The sequence below is a fragment of the Macrobrachium nipponense genome, chromosome 21 (assembly GCF_015104395.2).
Source record: "Macrobrachium nipponense isolate FS-2020 chromosome 21, ASM1510439v2, whole genome shotgun sequence".
In the NCBI taxonomy this organism is placed as follows: domain Eukaryota; kingdom Metazoa; phylum Arthropoda; class Malacostraca; order Decapoda; family Palaemonidae; genus Macrobrachium; species Macrobrachium nipponense.
In genome coordinates, this window is record NC_087212.1 from 44,474,259 (window position 1) to 44,494,316 (window position 20,058).

The 20,058-nt window shown below is 37.6% G+C and overlaps 1 protein-coding gene across 4 annotated transcripts in view; it reads right to left on the reverse strand.

The window, feature by feature from the left end:
- Positions 1 to 19,853, reverse strand: part of LOC135197987 (protein O-linked-mannose beta-1,2-N-acetylglucosaminyltransferase 1-like) — a 29,161-nt gene extending 9,308 nt beyond the window's left edge. Inside the window, exons 1-15 of one of the 4 annotated variants that reach the window (XM_064225308.1) lie at positions 18,972 to 19,853; positions 18,118 to 18,271; positions 15,709 to 17,468; positions 6,970 to 7,079; positions 6,741 to 6,824; positions 6,453 to 6,569; positions 6,048 to 6,261; positions 5,643 to 5,770; positions 5,107 to 5,174; positions 4,251 to 4,514; positions 3,744 to 3,888; positions 2,832 to 2,951; positions 1,066 to 1,187; positions 467 to 671; positions 192 to 301 (exon numbers count right to left, since the gene is read on the reverse strand). In XM_064225308.1, coding sequence (XP_064081378.1) covers positions 192 to 301; positions 467 to 671; positions 1,066 to 1,187; positions 2,832 to 2,951; positions 3,744 to 3,888; positions 4,251 to 4,514; positions 5,107 to 5,174; positions 5,643 to 5,770; positions 6,048 to 6,261; positions 6,453 to 6,554 — 1,478 coding nt within the window. In that variant the 5' untranslated portion in view covers positions 6,555 to 6,569; positions 6,741 to 6,824; positions 6,970 to 7,079; ... (1 more) ...; positions 18,118 to 18,271; positions 18,972 to 19,853. Of the gene's footprint in view, positions 1 to 191; positions 302 to 466; positions 672 to 1,065; positions 1,188 to 2,831; positions 2,952 to 3,743; positions 3,889 to 4,250; positions 4,515 to 5,106; positions 5,175 to 5,642; positions 5,771 to 6,047; positions 6,262 to 6,452; positions 6,570 to 6,740; positions 6,825 to 6,969; positions 7,080 to 15,708; positions 17,469 to 18,117; positions 18,272 to 18,376 lie in introns of those variants that run through there. The other 3 variants (XM_064225307.1, XM_064225306.1, XM_064225309.1) reach the window with 3 other exon arrangements.
- Positions 19,854 to 20,058: the final 205 nt, after the last annotated feature.

Below are 20,058 nucleotides of genomic sequence, written 5' to 3' on the forward strand. Positions count from 1 at the left end.
GGCTTTATTTAAGTTAGCTATAGCACAAGTTTCTAAAACTTTCTTCGATTACATTCTCTCTCTCTCTCTCTCTCTCTCTCTCTCTCTCTCTCTCTCTCTCTCTCTCTCTCTCTCTCTCTCTCTCTCTCTCTCTCTCAGTAAGTCTAGGAAACTACAGGACGAGAGAGGGAGGGGGTAAGGAAACTACGTACCTATACGGAGAGGCTGGATAAGCAATCAGGAATAAATGGGCGGGTCCATATCGCATCCTATAAAGACCATGATGCCCTTCACGGGATTCTATGGAGAACGTACCAAGGCACTGTAATGAAATGCCCCATAGTCAAACGATGAGAACAATGCCAATGATAAAAATGTTAAATTGGACTCGTCATCGATACTGAAAGACATATACTGAAAATTCTGAACAGACAAACAGTATTATGGAAAAGAAAACATTTCCATCGCTCTAGCCACATAGTCCTACCTCAGCCAGTGTCTTCCACTGAATATTTATTCTGAATAAGTTGATATCTACGTCTGTGTAAAAGAAGAGAACCAACACTTCTTGTCCTTCTGTCGGTATCAGGTGGAAGAAGTCATCTCTACAAGGGCTTATCTCTTCCGAGTTGATGAAGTAGGCTTTATCCAACAACGAATTTAGATAGGCTTCGTATGTTTCATTCTTGAGGCTAGAAAAGAAAGTATTACAAGGCATTATCATTTACTTAGCTACCGGGCCTGAGGTTTCAAATATCAATTTACTCAAAGCTTACCATAAGGTTTAACCACACCTATAAATATATAACCACTAGGCTATGTCAATTGAGAGGAGACAAGTTCTCGAGCCATAAAAGTTTGCCTTAGTTACCCCTGAAAACACTGTATGATATTCTATATTGCGGTTATAATGTCTTCAAGGAAATTTCATTTTAGACGGTAACTAAAGAAAATCTCCCGTATCACCACTTTTTATAAAAAAAAAAAAAAGTTGCAAATTATTGTAACTCAATATCGAAGACGGGATCATGGCAGAGCTTATAAAAAGGATGAATGCAAATAAATAAGGAAATATGGAAAACTTACTCTGACACATTTTTTACCACTGCAGTCGAATCCTCATTCAGGTTCTTTCTGGAGTAGAACCTTCTGGCATCCCACTGGGATACGTGGGCGCCTCCAAAGGTGAAATGCTGGGACCGAGATACCTGTTGACAAGGTATACTATACTAGTTTTTATATTGATAACCTTTATACAGCTGGATAGATAAATAAAGAATGGAAGTATTTAGTGACCTCTTCTTTTTTACTTCTAGCGTCAGAGATATGATAATGAGTTGTTCCTCATTATCATATCTCACAAGCCTTATCTTTTCTAATTTCACATTTCTACCGTTATTATTTTTCATATTATAAAAAAAAAATCTGCTACGAATTGTTTTCCCATATAGGCCTATCATTTTGCTGCCACTTGGTTATGACTTCAACTGCATTATAGGTACACCGAACTTGGCTATAAGCCATAAAACGCGAGATACTTGCGTCTGTTTACCGGTTCATCTGCAGGTACATTAAAAACAGGCTTACGTTTAAAGTTAAGGCTCTGACGAATATAAACTGCACGAAAATTATCAGATGCTCTATATTTTGGCTCCTTATACTTACAGTGATAAAATCTTTTAGAATTAGCGCCAAAAATCTGGGTCTTACTTGAAGCTAGTTTCTCAAAAAATCTTCCCCTTTTTAGCAGGAAAGGCACCGATGTAGTACCAGCGGTAAAGATATGGTTTCATTCATAACTTAGCAAAATGAAAAATGTTCTAACCTAAAAATACTGGAATGTATAGCCCATCTCTAGATAAGAAATGACGAACAAAATATGCAGGAAAAGGGAATGTTGTTTAAGAGATACGAAGGTCACAAAGCCAGCTAACCAGTTCGACGTAAACTGGACTAGACTACTATATAGGCCTACTTCCGATTGACCGTTTTTCAGTTTCACAAATGTAAAAAAAAAAAAAAAAAAAAAATCTCATAACGCCAAAGAAAAGTGCATCCTCAAGTGGTTTTACAAACTTCGCTTCATGAGAAGACAAGTATTATTTTGAGTTTACATCTGTGATGACCTTTTTTCTTATCTTTTATTATTAATTTCATGAACAATTCATAGTAAATCATTAGTACTATTCGTTGCCTGAGACAAATACATCGTAGCGCATTAGAAAGGACAAGATAACAGTAACATAGTTACTATCTGACACTATCACAAGATAAAACTAAAATAAATCATATTTTCTGCGAGATTTGAATGCATGACAACTGACTAGAAATTTCTCAAAATTACTATTGTAAAAATTTTGTTATAAGCCTATACATCGTACGTTATACTGTACGATCCTCGATTAGTATGAACCATCTTTTTTAACTGTTCATATATAGGATATTGGCAATCTTTAACTCTACATGTATATGGTATTGTGAAGAGTTCCATTATAGGCTATTATTTTTCTTCAGGTATGAATACACTTTGTAGACGATGCTTCATTTTTCAAGAAGAAACCCATAGAATTTAAAAGCGCCTTTCCTCGTATATAGTCTATAGGTATTAAAACTAAAATATTGTATATATTAATATGAAACAACTTGCAACATAATGCGGAGAATCTGAGAATACCGCTGTAACCAAATACTGTGGTCTCAGATAACTCATTTTTTAATAGATAAAGCCTATCTTCATACTTTTCCTGTCATTCGTTAGGGCTATCTAGCCAGTTGCTAGTAGAATAAAGCCGAACACTTCAAATTTTCTAGGAATTCATGGAAAAGGTTGAATCAAAGTCAACGTTATATACCTCGGGTATAATGCATTCTCGCCCTCGACGGATGTGATAATATGTCACGACGTCCCAATCAAACTCTGTTTGTATTCCAGACATTACCTCTACCATCTCTTCTGCAAAGCTGCGTTGGACCTGGGAGAGAGAGAGAGAGAGAGAGATTATAGTTATCGGCTTTACAAGGAGATAAAACAAACATAAAAATTGTCCACGTTAAGAGCTAAGTTTGCTCATGGCCAGTGATTTTGGTGACATTTCAGTATTTAAGTAAATTAGTACAGAAATAAAACCAAGAATATCTAAAGCAAATATTTCTCATAGAAAAAATCCTCGCTCGTTCAAACTAGTTCAGTCTAAAAAACATAAATCATGCTCTAATATACGTCAATGTTGAAGCGCGTAAAGGCTGACTTGTGGAGCAAAGGAAATTTCCAAAAATATTTAGTCCATCAGTCAACATTCAAGTCTCAATCTGTTCGGTAGAAAAGGTTAGGGAATAGCAATGATGTATTCAATATGTACGGCCGTTTTATTGACATACATATGATTTTCTAAAGGGTCCACAATAATACAAAGTCTTAAGAGTCCGTGTATAATTTTTAAGACTTTACAAAAAGCTTTCGAACCCTTCCCTGCGTTCATCTTCAGTCCAAATGAACAATTAGTTACAACATGTACAGAGGTGAATTTAAAAACAAGAGTCGTTGCAACCCAGGGAAGGGTTCGAAAGCTTTTTGTAAAGTCTTAAAAATTATACATGGACTCTTAACACTTTGTATTATTGTGGACCCTTTAGAACATTATATATACTCTCGCGATAGAGTTTTTCCTTAATACATATGATTACCGTTACCTATCCATGTATAGTTTTGTCATTACTTTATACATATTGATTATATCTTTTTTTAAATATCTTGTTCAACTTACCATCCATCCATAATTTGGGTAGCTTTCAGCGCGCAGAACGACCTCAGCGTTGTATGACGTATGTGGATACGATAGGTCGTTGTGGGCCGAGACACAATACAGGGTCGCGTCCTCCCTTAGCAGTTCCGCCGAACGATTCAAGAAGCTGAAATTGAAAATTATAAAAATGTTATTAGACTTCTATTTAACGCATGTGGCATTCATGAATTATGCAACCTGTCATGACTCATTTGTTGATGTTTACCTCAGGTAGGCAGTGTTTATTTCGGTGACTAAAGAAATGTATTCCGTTGATTAACTTGAAACTTGGAACAACAACTTTACTTAAATCATTACGATAGTTTTTCTTGTTTGAACGAAACAGGAAAATAACGACAATATAAACTGAAAAATGGAAAGGATAATTAAATAAACGGAAAAGCAAAGAAGAGTGTCATGAAACGAATCAAAGAAAGGCAAGACAGGAAAAGCATACACACACACACATACAAAAAATATTGTACTCACACAAAAAAGTCAGGAGACACTCTGACGTCCTCTTCCAAGAATATGATGAAATCGGCATCGGGTTGTTTGTGCAGAGTGTCGTTAAGGGCAAAAACGATCTGTCTTGCGATGTGAGTTGACACCAGATCGTGGGACCTGTTAGTCACGGTTAAGGACACGTCCGCCAAATGCAGGAACTCCTCCAACTCAACATCGCGGGTTTGTGTATACACCCTCAGCCGAGACTTGTTGAAACCCTCCGCAGTTGCCAGCGATTTGATGCTCCTGTAATGTGAATGATAATATTCATTTATCTGGGTGTCAGTCGACTACTGTTGGAGGATCACAATCATAGCGGAAAAAGGCATCATGGGGGTAGCAATTTCATCCAAGGATTTGTTGATAATTCGAAGGTTAAAATCTCTAGCTACACATATTTCATTCAAATATTCAAGACATGCAGTTCAGTGATAAGTATAAACCTTAAAAGCCATCCAAGTTACGTAAACATCTACTGTAACTTCGTCATAACATTCCATGAATTTTGAAAAAATACAGAAAACTTAATCGGTACAAAATCCTTACAAACTATAAGAGATTTTTCCAGAATAATAATAATTTACAAGTAAATTTACTTGATGGAATACTTTACTATTTCCACTGTTCTAACCAGCTGAACGCTATTTTTTCAAACTCAAGTAGACCTATAAAGAATTTCCTTATTAGAAACACTTACTCCATGCATATCTTATCTTAAGATTGATAGAATAGTATTTTCTTTGCAGAGCAGTCTATGGTATCACTAACCAACCCAAATCTAAGGAGAGATTCCCGAATTCTTTAGCTCATTAGAAATAAAACCTCAACATCGACTCACCTGTAGAGGTCGGGAACTCTGTGAGCGACCATCACCACCACAGCATTTTCGATGACGCTGGACTCGAGCTGAAGTTACAAGCGAATAAAAGAAACCAATCACCCTGATTCTAATAACTTAAAGCATGCGATAACGAGACGAACAATTATGGTAAGATCGAAAGATAAAGCTGAGATGACTGAATTTACAAGGAAATAAAAAGGAATTAATTATACAGACTAAAAACTTGAAGAGTACACATACAAAGGAGACGAACAATTATGATAAGTCTAAAAGATAAACTTATAAAGATTGAAATTGCGAGGGAACCGAGGAAAGTTATTCTGCCTAATTTTAATAATTGCAGCAATAAAAGTTTAAATGGTAAATCTGTAATGACTGAAATTACGAGGGAATAAAAGAAATCGATTATCCTGATTTTGAATATCGTGCTAGACAAAAAGATAAAAAATATTATTGTGCTACGTCCAAAACAAATTTGTAATGATTCTCAGACGAATGATGACACAGCAAGGAGCAGGAAAAAATAAAAAAACCTTTTGCTCGGTCGTATTAAAGACGTACGGCTTCTGGCAGTCGCAGAGGTCGCCACATCGTTCGTACCGGGAACAGAAATCTCTCCTCTTTTCCCAGTGAGGGTTATGCGGCCACTCAGGGCAGAACTCTGCAAGAGATATTATAGTAAAACAATAAACGTAGAAGATATGGGTGACGTAGGAATGACGTGATGAGGACCAGAAAGAGGACGAGCTGAATGCGTAAGGGTTAAAGAATATATTACTATTTACATTAACTGAAAACGAATAAAATAATAGAAACTTAGACTAATAGTTTATGAGTCAGAGAACGATCTGTATCACGTGACTTCTTTTCTGAAGTCTGTAGTGAATAGACATTACAGCCTGTGCTTCGAAAGCCACTTTTTTTCTCTCTGTATTTACCTGTCTTTGGTGTAAGCTCGACTTCGAAATGGGTAAGGTGCCTTGGAGCCATGTCCCGGGCGGTAGGAAAGGTCACGCCCTCCGCTATCGTATGACCCCCTTTGACCCAAACCCACGTCCACGTCATTCCTGGTCCCAGGAATTCTACGGCGGTCGATCCCATCTTCTGTAAGTAAACGCGAGTTTCGTTCGGGATTTCGAACGGCAAATCCTTCTGGAAAATGGATTGAATTGAGGATTAAGTTAATTGATGTTTTTGAGGGCTTAGCCAAGCAAATAAATGAATTAAAATAAAAAAGGGGGGTGGGGGCACAGGAGACGTGCTAATGGTTTGCTATTGGAATCATTAATAAAATAAACATTAGCCTAAACTCAACAACTGCTTACTGCTGAGCAGAAACTCACTCTAAGCAGACACACGACGAGTCGGCCAGGCTGCAAACTGTCAAGGAAGTGGCGTAGATGCCTAAGATCGGCCCAGGGCTGAAGGTGGAACGCATCGTCCATGGGGTATCCTGAAAACTGGAAATACATCAGCAAATGTGCGTATAGGCCTATGACAAATGTGCGCATAGGGCTACGTCACCGGTCCACTTTTCATCCTCTCTCTCTCTCTCTCTCTCTCTCTCTCTCTCTCTCTCTCTCTCTCTCTCTCTCTCTCTCTCTCGTGTACACGAAGAGAAAAACTTGTACCTGATTGATGACAACGGCGTAAAATCCTACATTGAATCTTTCGCCATCTTCGTTTTGTGGGAAGCGAGCGTCAACCTCGAAATTCTGCAAATATATAGGCCTATATAGAGAGAAAACGTTGATCAGGAACATAATTACGACAACTTTCTCCGCATCATAACTTTGCGCTGCAAGGATATTTATTATCAAATCACGAATTCATGTCAATTATAATCAAGCCGCTCCTTACTGTGAAATTTGATATGATTCGCGCTGACAGTTTTCCGGATTTCGCTACCACGTGCAGCAGCGGCGGAGCGGTCAGCAAGGTAGGGGACACGACTTGGGACACAGTTACACCTGCAAAGGTCATTTTGGCTTTGTTAAAGAAAATAAGTGCTTAAAGAAGGGGACAGTTATCAATTAGTAATATTATATTGTACTTACTTTTGCGTTTCAATATATGAACATGAATTAGAATAAACTTTCTCTGTATATATAACTCCTAAACGCACACATTCTTGTGTAATATATATATATCTTATATATATATATATATATATATATATATATATATATATCATTCGAGCTACAAATGTCCTTTAATATCTAATTCGCTCTACCTCGGAATTGATATATTTTCATATATGTACCGAAGGGGAATTTTTAGTCGATAATAATTTCGTCCACTCATGGGATTCGTTCCCATCCACCGTCCAGTGGATGGGAACGAAATCAGGACGGCCTAGTGACGTTATCAAGTCGGCCAACAGAGAGGCTATAAGTTTATATCGATTCTGGCCTTACAAATTCACGGTCGAACTCGGTGTTTACGTAATTAGAATCGAAATGAAACCCCCTCTACCATGTTAGTCAATTGGAACGTTTGACCAACGTAGCCTTGTAATGAATAATTATCATACATATATCTTCTTCTTCTTCCCAGCTTGTTCCCATTTTTATATGGGGTCGCTGTTTCGGATGAGCCGTTTCCATCTATTTCTATCTTGCACTTCTGCCTCATCAATTCCCTTCTCATGTAAGTCTCCTCTCACACAGTCCTTCCATCTCTTTTTTGGTCTCCCTCTTCTTCTTCTTCCTTGCACCTCCACCCCCATAGTATGTCTCCCAGCGTGGTCCTCATCTCTCCTCAACAGGTGTCCATACCATCTCAGCCTCCCCTCCTGTACTTTCTTTGATGCTTCCACCACCTTAGTCGACCCCCTTATGTAGTCATTTCTGATCCTATCCTCTCTTGTCACCCCAGACATCCACCTAAGCATTCTCATTTCTGCCACATCCATCTTCTTCTGCTCTGCTTTTCTCATGCTTGCTGTTTCCATACCATACAGCATTGCTGTTCTTACCACCGTCTTGTGAAATTTTCCTTTTAACCTAAGCGGCACTCTTTTGTCACAAAGAACTCCAGAGGCCGCTATCCAGTTGTTCCAGCCTGCCTGTACCCGATATTTTACTTCCTCTTCCATACTTCCTCCAGCGTTAACAAAAACTCCCAAATACTTAAACTTATCAACTCTCCTTATTTGCTCTCCACCAAGCTGAATACTTTCTCTATCATCCCCCTCAGTGGTGGTATACATATATTCTGTCTTAGATCTACTTATTCTCATTCCTCTGTCCTCCAGTACTTGTCTCCATCTTTCCAATTTCACTTCCAGATCTTCCCTGCTCTCTGCACACAGAACAATATCATCCGCATACAATATGTTCCATGGTACTGTCTCACCATCTTGCTTGGTGAGACGTTCCCGCGTGAAGTCAGATTAATCAACAGATATCACAAGTTTAACATACGTCTAGAATTTGAGAAATATCTAGAAGTGTTCGTGAACTATCGGTGATAAGATTAGTGTGAAAATAGTAGGATAAAGCATCTTCTAAGTTAGTTTATCAAGTGAAATACTGTAAATCAGAACAAGATGGCAGTAAGTTCCAACTGCGGGAAGAAATGGCGTAATTTAGCTTGCTTGGCGGATTCGCAATACAATGAGGTAGCAGGAAGGGAACTGGCATTTCTCATCTATGAGATCAGCAACAGTCCTAACCAAAAAGATACAAAAGCATTCATAGATATATTAGAAGGATATAATCCTTCAAACTGGAACAAATCTAATGAAAACATCTTGAAAATAATTGAAGAAGTTCCAAATAAAATCCAAGTGGTCAAGAGACTCATAAAGAAAATATACATAAACCAACATATTCCGACAAAGAAAATGAATAAGGTGAACCTTGTGAATATCCTAATTGATGCATTAGGAAAAAGAATGCCAAAAGCATGCAAACTGTGTAAGGTTTGGTATAGCATAGTCAATCCACAAAACCTAATCAGAAAATGTGCTGCATGCAACATTCCGACCCATCCACAGTGTGCTGAGGTAATGCAAGATATGAGAAAAGATACAAGAATATTTTGTTCAACATGTCTATCATGGATAGACAATGTTATTAAATCAAGATTGAATGTACAAATAGTTGAGGATGAAGAAGAAGAGGAAGAGGAAGAAGAAGAAGAAGAGAAAACGGAAGAGAAGTAAACAAAAATGAAATGACAGAAAAAATAAGGAAAACAAAGAACAAGATAAAAGTATGGATGCAGAGATACTCATTGATACTACATATGAGGCAATAAAGCAGCATACCTACGAAGAAATAAATTACGATATGACAACACAAAAGCACATCCCGAAGAGGCTCTACCCAGATCTACACAATGACGGGAAAGAGGAAAAAATGGACAAAAAAGACAAAATCTGCAACCTTTTGAAAAGAGGGAATTGCAGATTTGGAGAAAGATGTTACTACAAACATCCTTAGGTATGTCACAACTATGAAATATATGGTAAATGTGCATACCTAGATGGCTATGGGGATGATTGCAGAGATCTGCATCCATAAATATGCAAAAACCTAAAAGAAGGAAAAGGATGTAAGTTCGACAAAAAATGTAAATATATGCACCCTGTAGCCATGAAACATAATCAAATAAATAACCAACCAAGTAATAAAATCCAAAATAAGAAAGAAACAAATAAAGAGAGAAATAAAGAATATCAGGTAAAAGAAAAAAGCAAGCCACCAACGAGATATGCAGAGGTGTCAGCAAAAATTTTCAAAGCATCAGCTCCAAAATTCTACTCAAGAGATAATAACTGTATTTATTATGCAAGAAGATATTGCAGAAACGGAGAAAATTGCAGATTCAGACACAAAATGAATAATTATGATGAAGGAAGATCAAATATTATGGAAAAGTTGGATTTTTTAATGTCAGAATTTCTGGAAATGAAAAAAAGAACAACATACCAGAACAGGAAAGAGACATGGGAAAATCCTTATTACTACCAATATTAAATGAAGGAGAAAACACGCAAACCATCATAGTGATGAATGCGCAGGGTTTAGTTACGAGTAACTCAAAAAGAAAAATAGAGTACTTAGAAGAACTAACCCAAATTGAAAAGAAAATAGATATAATGAATATAAGTGAAACCTGGTATTCCCAAGAGACAGGGAATGATGATCAAATAAAAGGGTTCCAAACTTATAGATCAGATAGAAAAAATAGGAATCAAGGGGGAACCGCAATATATGGGAAAGACAAAAAACAAGGAAAGATATATGAGAAATATAGTAACTCAGAATGTGAACTAATAGCGGTAGAATTTGAATCTGAAAAATTAATGAACATAGTAATATATAGACCTCCTAATACTAAAGAGTTTGACTTAATAATTGAAAAATTGGATGATATATGTAGAAATCACAAGGACTGGACTATTCTCCTATCTGGAGACTTCAACTTTCCTTTCGTAGAATGGAAAGAACGAATAGGAGATTGTGGTTGTACTTATACAATTAAAAAAGAGAGTAATAGTAGTGCAGAAGATAAGAGGCAATTCGAAAAGCTATTAGATATGCTACTAGAATACAACATTCAACAAATAAATCACCTGCCAACAAGAAAGGAAAATAATTTAGACCTAGTATTTGTGAACGAGATGAATTATGTTAAAGAAATAATAGTTTATAATGCGAGTATTTCAGACCATAATGTCATAGAATTAACAGTTCATTCCAAAGCAAGTGAAAACAGAGATAAGCAAGAAATGAAAAAGTGGGAAGGATATGGAAAATACAACTTTTACAGTAAAAATATAAAATGGTCAGAAATAAATGAAGAATTAAACAAAGATTGGGATAACATTTTCGTAAGTGATGACATAAGGGTAAATACGGAGATATTATATAAAATATTAGAGAAAATAGTGGATAAATATATACCGAAGAAGAAAAGTAAACATCAGTCATGCATACCAAGAGACAGAAGGATCTTGTTCCAGAAAATCAGAAAGTGGAAAAAAGGTCTTGTAAAAGAAAAAGAAAAAAATGCATGGAAAGTTATAGAACTAAAAAGTAAGATAGAAAATGCAGAACAAAAGATTATACAATCAAAAGAAAATGAAAAACGGGACTTGGAAGAAAAAACCCTAATAAATATCAAGCAAAACCCCAAACTATTATACTCATACGCGAAAAAGATGAATAAAAGAAGAATAGAAATAGGCCCTCTAAGAATTGAAGGGAGATTAACGAATGAAAAAAAGGAAATTTGCAACATACTGGCAGAACGATATAAGAGAGAATTCACCCCTAGAATAGATAATGAAGATAATGATATAGAAGTAAGGAACGAAAATAGTGAATATTTAGCTGACATAGAAATTAATGAAGCTGATATTGTGCAGGCAATTAATGAAATTAAAAATGGAGCTGCTGCAGGGCCTGATGGAGTCCCTGCTATTTTGTTAAAGAAAGTAGTTCATTCTATCGCAAAGCCACTTGCAATATTATTAAGACAAAGTGTAGATACAGGCAAGATTTATGATGAGCACAAATTAGCATATATCACCCCTACTTTCAAAAGTGGATCAAGACTAGAGGCAAGTAATTATAGGCCTGTGAGTCTAACATCACATATTATGAAAGTGTATGAAAGGGTAATGAAGAAAAATATTATGAAACATTTAATAAAAAATAATTTGTTTAATATAGGACAACACGGTTTCGTACCTGGAAAAAGTACACAAACCCAACTGTTAGTCCACCGTGAGAAAATATTCAAAAATATGAAAAGCGGAAATGAAACAGATGTGGTTTATCTAGACTTTGCAAAAGCTTTTGACAAAGTAGACCATAATATATTAGCGAAGAAAATTAGAAAACACAATATTGTGATGGTTAAAAGAATTTTTACACAACAGAAAACAGATAGTTATTGCAAACGATGAGAAATCGGATGAAACCAAGGTAATATCCGGTGTGCCACAAGGTACGGTGTTAGCTGCAATACTGTTTGTTATTATGATTGAAGACATAGACAGTAGTGTTAAGGATTCGGTAGTGAGTAGTTTCGCTGATGACACAAGAATAAGTAGAGAAATTACTTGTGATGAAGATAGGAACGCTCTACAAAGAGACCTTAACAAAGTATATGATTGGGCAGAGGTAGATAGGATGGTATTTAACTCTGATAAATTTGAATCAATAAATTATGGAGACAGAGAAGGAAAGCTATATGCATATAGGGGACCTAATAATGAGACAATCACAAATAAGGAAGCAGTTAAAGACCTTGGTGTGATGATGAATAGGAACATGTTATGCAATGATCAAATAGCCTTATTTCTGTTGGCAAAATGTAAAGCAAAAATGGGAATGTTGTTACGGCACTTCAAAACAAGAAAAGCTGAACACATGATTATGCTTTATAAAACATATGTTCGTAGTCCACTTGAATATTGCAATATGATATGGTACCCACACTATCAAAAGGATATTGCACAAATAGAGAGTGTACAAAGGTCCTTTACAGCTAGAATAGAAGAAGTTAAGGACCTAGACTACTGGGAAAGACTACAATCCTTAAAATTATATAGTCTAGAAAGGAGAAGAGAACGCTACATGATAATTCAGGCATGGAAACAGATAGAAGGAATAACAGAAAATATCATGGAACTAAAAATATCAGAAAGAGCAAGCAGAGGTAGATTAATAGTGCCCAAAACTATACCAGGAAAAATAAGGAAAGCACACAGGACATTAATCCACTACGCACCAGCATCGATAATGCAGCGTCTATTCAATGCGTTGCCAGGTCATCTGAGGAATATATCAGGAGTGAGCGTAGATGTGTTTAAGAATAAGCTCGACAAATATCTAAACTGCATCCCAGACCATCCAAGATTGGAAGATGCAAAATATACCGGAAGATGTACTAGCAACTCTCTGGTAGACATTAGAGGTGCCTCACACTGAGGGACCTGGGGCAACCCGAACAACATGTAAGGTCTGTAAGGTAGGGTAAGGTAAGGTCCTCTATTATAACATCCATCACTATGTTAAAGATAAATGGGCTCAGAGCCGACCCCTGGTGTAATCCTACTCTCACCTCAAAACCTTCTGTCTCCCCAACACTGCTCCTTACTCTGGTAAATACATTCCGGTACATCTCTTGTATCAATCGCACATACTTCTCTGGCACCATCTTCTCCCTCAGACTCCTCCATACCTCTTGTCTCGGGACTCGGTCATAAGCCTTTTCAAGGTCAATGAATACCATATGTAGGTCCCTTTGTCATACATACACACACACATATATATATATATATATATATATATATATACATATATATATATATATATATATATATATATATATATATATATATATAATGCGTAAGTCTATATATCTCCATGACTGAATGGTGCAAAGCTCAAATCACGTTTGCTAGGTCTATGCATTAACCCATGCCTACTTTAAGAAAAAAGGCAAGGGTCTTGCGACCTCACCCCTAACCCTAAAAGCACTTTCCAAAGAAAAGATAAAGTGTATATCTAGTCATCTGGTTCTCATTAAGGTAATGTTACTATGTCATGTTCCCAAGTCCTGGTAAGTTCTTCGTTGGACGGGTGATCTGTCAACGTGGAATTAGAGGACTTTGTTTCTGGTGATTATAAATTAATTTCTCCATATAATGTGGTTCGGATCCCACAGCAAGCTGTACGTCCCGTTAGTAACCAATTGGTTCCTAGCCACGTAAAAACATTTAATCCTTCAGCTGTTAGCTCAGTTTTCTGGTTAACCTAATAAATACTTAACCTAAATCCTGGTTTGCCAAACTACAATCGTCTAACTACTAGGTTACATAGCTTACTGATTATGTCAACACTATGCACTACGGATCCATTGCTGAATTTCTCTTTATTTTAGTATGTGTCCAAACTGAGAATCAAGGGATGGGGAATTTGCGTGTATAAACCATTTACGATAATCATACGTAACATATAATACCAGCTTAATCATAATTACCGGTATAAAGACAAAGTTCTTTCAGCATGTACTCTTTTCAGCTTCCAATAAGCTTTGGAAATGTCTAACATTTACAGAAGAATGTCCGAATCTCAGAAGAAATTAAGAACAACTGGCCCTCACGTAAAATTCACCAATTCTGGGCCTGTGTACCTAGTCCTGAAGATTTTTAATTTTTATTTTTATTCTTATGCTTTTTTACCTGGTCCTGAAGTGGTCGACTCAGCCACGATATCTGTCGACGGACTGCCAATCGCTGTGACGTTCTCGCTTACTTCTCCTTTGTATCGATCTAACGTCGTGTTAAGACTAACGTATCCTTTGACAATACATACAGGCACTGCCATTACAAAAGTTAAAATGAAACAACTAACTGTGCATATGTACACCATTTTAAAAGTGGAATATATCGTGAAAACTCGCACATGCTACGCAGGCCAACCTGTCACAGTGCAAACTGGTGAGACAGGAAAGTTTTGGACGAATAATAAACCTTTTTCCTGGATGAGTTCTTTTCTCCAGTAGGAAGCTGGATCAGTTCTCGGAGGAAAAATGTCCTGTTTCACGGTACCGTTGTCCGCTTAGGTATGCAAACTTTTACGACTGGGTCGGTGTTAGCTAGTACCAAGGCCAATTAGCTAGTACGAATCAGCGCCGCCTGCGAAAGCATGACTGAACATTTCGCTTTCATCGAATTATTTTTACGCATTGGTGGTCTATTTTGCCATTGTGCAACGCCAGGTTGAGGCATATTTACTTAAGTTTCTTAGTGCTAATGCGTGGAGACTTACATGTTTACCCAGGTCTTTCTCTTGCCTAAACTTTTGTATTTCTGCCTAACTGAGCCCGTTAGCTAGCTGTCTTGACCATGACCACCGTTAATTCTTCCATCTTCTATACTTTGCCAAAACTACACCATCCTGAATCTTTCTCTGTAACTCAGTATACTCGTGGACAAGGAGTTAATATTGAAGTTCACAATGTAAAGGTCGTAGAATGACTGGAATCAGACATAAAAAGAATACTGTAATCTTTCTGTTTAGGAAAAACTGGTTTACTAGACGCAACTCGACAGGGGGTTAATGTTACCTTTCCTCCTCGCCGACTGTTAAGAACGAAAGGCAAAAACTATAAATTAAATAGATGGCTTTTATGTTGGTTGGTCAAAGCCCATTATGTCCACAACTAGCACCTTACTCCCTTTAAGAAAAAGATGGACCCCTTAGATTGTCTTCATCGTGGTTTTATAGTTGCGTGTTTCAAATTCTATGTAAACCTTTAGTATACCGTACATCTTGGTTACGCAGAATCTGGAGGTCCACACCAAGCATCCTTCTTCCTTTCACACTATTACTTTCATAGCCCATCGTAGGTATGCAGATAAAACATTGCGGTGGATGGATAAAATGGATTAAAAAAATAAAAGATGAACAAAGGCTTACTTAAAACTACGTTTATTCAAGTTTGTACTGAACAGAATTTACGAATCAATTTGTAAGATTTACCCCTGGAACCACTTAGCGAACTAGCTAGTAAAGAATAATGACAGTTCTACTAATTTCTTTTAATACGACAAAAATAACAAACATATCTTACCACAAATACCTCAGCGACTCAAGAAGTCGCATTTGTCAGCAGAATATATCGTAATTTCCACGAGTGGTGTCACAAGAGTTAATTTTCTGGCAAAAATGACGTGATGTGTGGCAGTTTGAAAAGTGGATGTCATATGAGCACGTTTTCTGATCTCAAAATGTAGTCGACTGGGTGTCACGTGCGCACATATCATAGGTTCAAATTACGCTCATGTGGCTTTTTCAAGGTATGACACAGGCCATAATATGAGCTGACATAAAAATGTATATGCGTGACATATTAAAGATGGTGTCACAGGAAACACTATAGCACTTTCTAGCTATTTTTCTTTTTTTAGCATCCTTCCTTCCTAGTTCCAAAGATCGCTCTAGGCAGCAAATATCTGTACCAGATCAGTGCTCTGTGCTCAAGAATCGTGCTCGATAAATTGTCACGGTTAAAGTACCACTTCATTGCACTTCCTCCACAAAAGTGACGCCAGATTGAGGAGCCATAGTCAATCGAGAATTCCACATAAACCATAATCACATATGATCACACGAGATGTGCATAAACAAACGGGAATTACACGAAAATCACTCATTTCATCTGAGTTCATGAAACTTGGGCCGTCAAGCCAAACACAGGGGTACTTTTGAGCAATCAGCGGCGACATATGTGAGTTAAAATTGCGATGCACAACGTCAACGCATACATAATTATACAAATCAAAAATATGACCGGAGAAAACACACATATTAAGCATACATAAAATGTAGGATGAAACTATTCATACAAAAGGAATGAAAATACATAAAAGTAACAAACACTGTAAATGTAAGCTCAAGGATTATTATGCACGCACACACACACACACACACACACACACACACACACACACACATATATATATATATATATATATATATATATATATATATATATATATATATATATATACATACAATGGAATGTCGATGCCTCTAAAGCACCTGCCTAAAACCAATTTGTCAGATATGAATGGACGAAACTTCAGACATCTTATCACAACTGACCCACTTTTAAAATTTTTCTAATTCTGACATAACGTGAGATTCACTTGGTGTCTTTCATGAAATCTAAGTAGAATATTAATGAAACTGGGCGTTGAATAGAATGTCGAATTTAGGCCACATGCCAAGCGCTGGGACCTATGAGGTCACTCGGCGCTGAAAGGGAAAAATTGACAGTAAAAAAGGTTTGAAACGGGTAACAGGATGAAAATCTCGTATTTGCGCTATGAAACAATAGTCAAAGAGGGTGGAAAGTTATATGGGAAAATATGAACGGGGGTATACAGTAAAAGGAGTGAAAGAGGCTGCAGCTGAGGGCTGAAGTAATGCCCAGAAACTGGGTGTTCGCTGACACGGTCTAGATATACCTAGACCGTGTTCGCTGACAGCTTAATAGACTAACGAAGATTAACTTCTTCCCAACTCGGTTTAGCATCGTTTTCGTTTTCACAGTTACTTCTGGAGAACCACGTTCCCTCTTATGATATTCCTACTGGCCAGATAATCCACGGCGGAACGCCTGACGGGATTGGCTTCCACGTAGATATTAGATTCAGGCCTCGAGGGAGTGGCGATGCGTCGCGGTCCAGCAGGAGGCGCCGTCGAGCGATCATTTCTGCTCCTGGAAGAACTCCACTGGCGAGTGGGAGCTGGAAGAGAGGAAGCCCCCTTCAATTCTTTACTCGGCCGGACCGCTAGTGCCGGTTTTTCTTTGGTTGATGCAGACCTCTACAAAGGAAAAAATATATATACATACATACACACAATTTTCTGAGGTTTCTCTTCACGTTCCCCAATCAGTATTGTATCATCAGCAAACATCAAGCACTCCTAACTCCATTCTCAATTCAATTCTCATTCTATAACTTTGCTCCTATATCAAATATTCTTTCTCTAAATCCCCATATCACTCCATCTGTCAAACTGTTGGGCAACCTCAGACCACTTTTATACCAGACCAGACACTCTTCATCTACAGTGTCCTAGACTTGCTTCACTGCAAGCATATTAATATTTAATCACTCTGAACAAGCTATATTCCATAACATATCCTCAGCACCACCCATACCACATCTTTATCGATTCTTGCTGGAGTTTTCTCTGCAACAGACAGCTTTTTCCTTCTTACTGAACTGTTCCATAGCAAATACGTATAGTCAACAAACTACCGTGTTACAAAGTTTAGGAAGCCATCTTCCGTGTTAAGAATAAAGTTCAGAATAACACTTCAGCTATGTAATCACGCCGTCAGATCCATAGATCTTAACAGTTGCGATTGCTTGCTCACTCAGCCTCAAATGTTCCCAGCTGCAAGCAACCTTTGACATACACTGACTTGCACATTAGATATTGTATGTAGGAATTGGGACAAACTTACCTTTTTCCGTTTGAAGGAAAAAGTCAGGGTGTTACCCATCACTCTGAGAAGGACGCGACGACCAAGACAATCAAGAGGTAGGACGGAAGCTGGGGCGTGAGCGCGTCCCAACTCTAACTCGAAGTAGGCTCCGGTGTGATGCTATTCATAGGTTCTGTAAGCAAGATAAGGACAATTTAGCGTTGTATAAGATAGGAATACAATGAAATGAGATATTTCAGGGTGTGATTTTCTTGTTGAGAAAGCCATCATTACTTACTTGTCCTCAGTTGACGGATAGTTTCCTTTGGCTGCTGACTTCGTAACCAGATGCCATTGTTCCTAGTGCAACTTACAACTGTTAATACTGCTACAGTTGAGAAATATCATTATCATCATTATCATTATGGCCTTTTCCCAAAAACGAATATATAATGCATTAAATTAAGAGAGCCTGTCAAAGACATATTGACATTGACTGCGCCTTATCAGATATAGATAACAGACTTGATATCTTTATCTTGAGAAGCTATTAGGGAATAAAAAGACTTCGCCAGCTTAGAGGGATTCCTATTCATGATTTCGCAGTAAGCTGGGTAAACTTTAAGACGTCATACCTCGAGAACCCCAAGTGCTCGAGAGAAGTTCTTGGCATAATTAAAAAGCTTGAAATATAGCCTAAATTTTTCCGTTTCGTGCTTTATGCCCTTAGAATGGACAGACTGGTCGAAAATGGTTCTGAATCGTAGCTACTGTTCATTCCGTGACTGTCTCATGTGGCAGTGACGTCACCTCACGAGAGAAATTTCTGGCAACTTTTACATTAACACAGGGAGACAGATGAGTTCTTCAAGATAAAGGTTATACTATCTCACCTTTTCTCGCAAAAATAGTAGACTGCCACGCCCAGAGAGCATTAAAATATCCAGGTATTTTTCCGTAAACGGAGACGGCTTCTTCCGTTCCGTGAATACGATGAAAATTCATTCACAAATGTTCTCTCGCCCTTCTTCCATTCAGTCTAGAAGTATCACGGCAAATTTTCGAGTTAAGAGAAGCTTCGTCGAACACTAAGAAACACTTCAATGAGCGCCACGGCGGAGAGGAAGCCACTGCCCACCTCTGAACAGACCCTGGCTGGCCAAGTCGTGTATCTATCTAGTTGATTCGGTCGTTTCGGTGCCACTTTTGAAGTTCATCCGGTCAGAAGCGGTGGGATGTCTTGACAAACAGAAACCGAAATGACGATGACTTCATCATCGAAAAGTTGATAATGATATAGCTACTACATGCATGGTTCTAGAGGTCGAAACGCTCCCGATTTTATTTAAGGATGTTTGTTTGTTTGTATGGTATTTTTACGTTCCATGGAACCAGTGGTTATTCAGCAACGGGACCAAGGGCCTTACGTGTCTTCCGAACCACGTCGAGAGTGAACTTCTATCACCAGAAATACATATATCTGACTCCTCAATGGAATTCTCGAGAATCGAATCGCAGCAGGCCAAGACCATACCAACCCCTGCCACAGGATGTGGATGTTAGTCCTCTGGCCCTTTTTCCTCCTGGATGTGAGTCACAATGAATTCACGAAACGAATATGCGTTGCAACATTAGTGTTTATGTTGTTGTTGTTGTTGGACTATTTCTAATTGGGGCAGGGCCTTTATACCTCAATCTAACAGCACTATTAGTGATGCCAGATCTGCAGATTGATCGGAAATGACAGATTTTTAAGCCTCTTCTCTTATTTTATAAAATAATAATAATAATAATAATAATAATAATAATAATAATAATAATAATAATAATAATAATAATAATAATAATTTACAACGATGGCAATTCTACGTAGCTTGTTCTAATGTGCACATACATAAATCCCGTATTCCAGATGTAAGGTAAATATATCAAGAGGGCGGTTGGCATTTCAGGAGGCGTAGCCTGCAATTTTACTCTCCA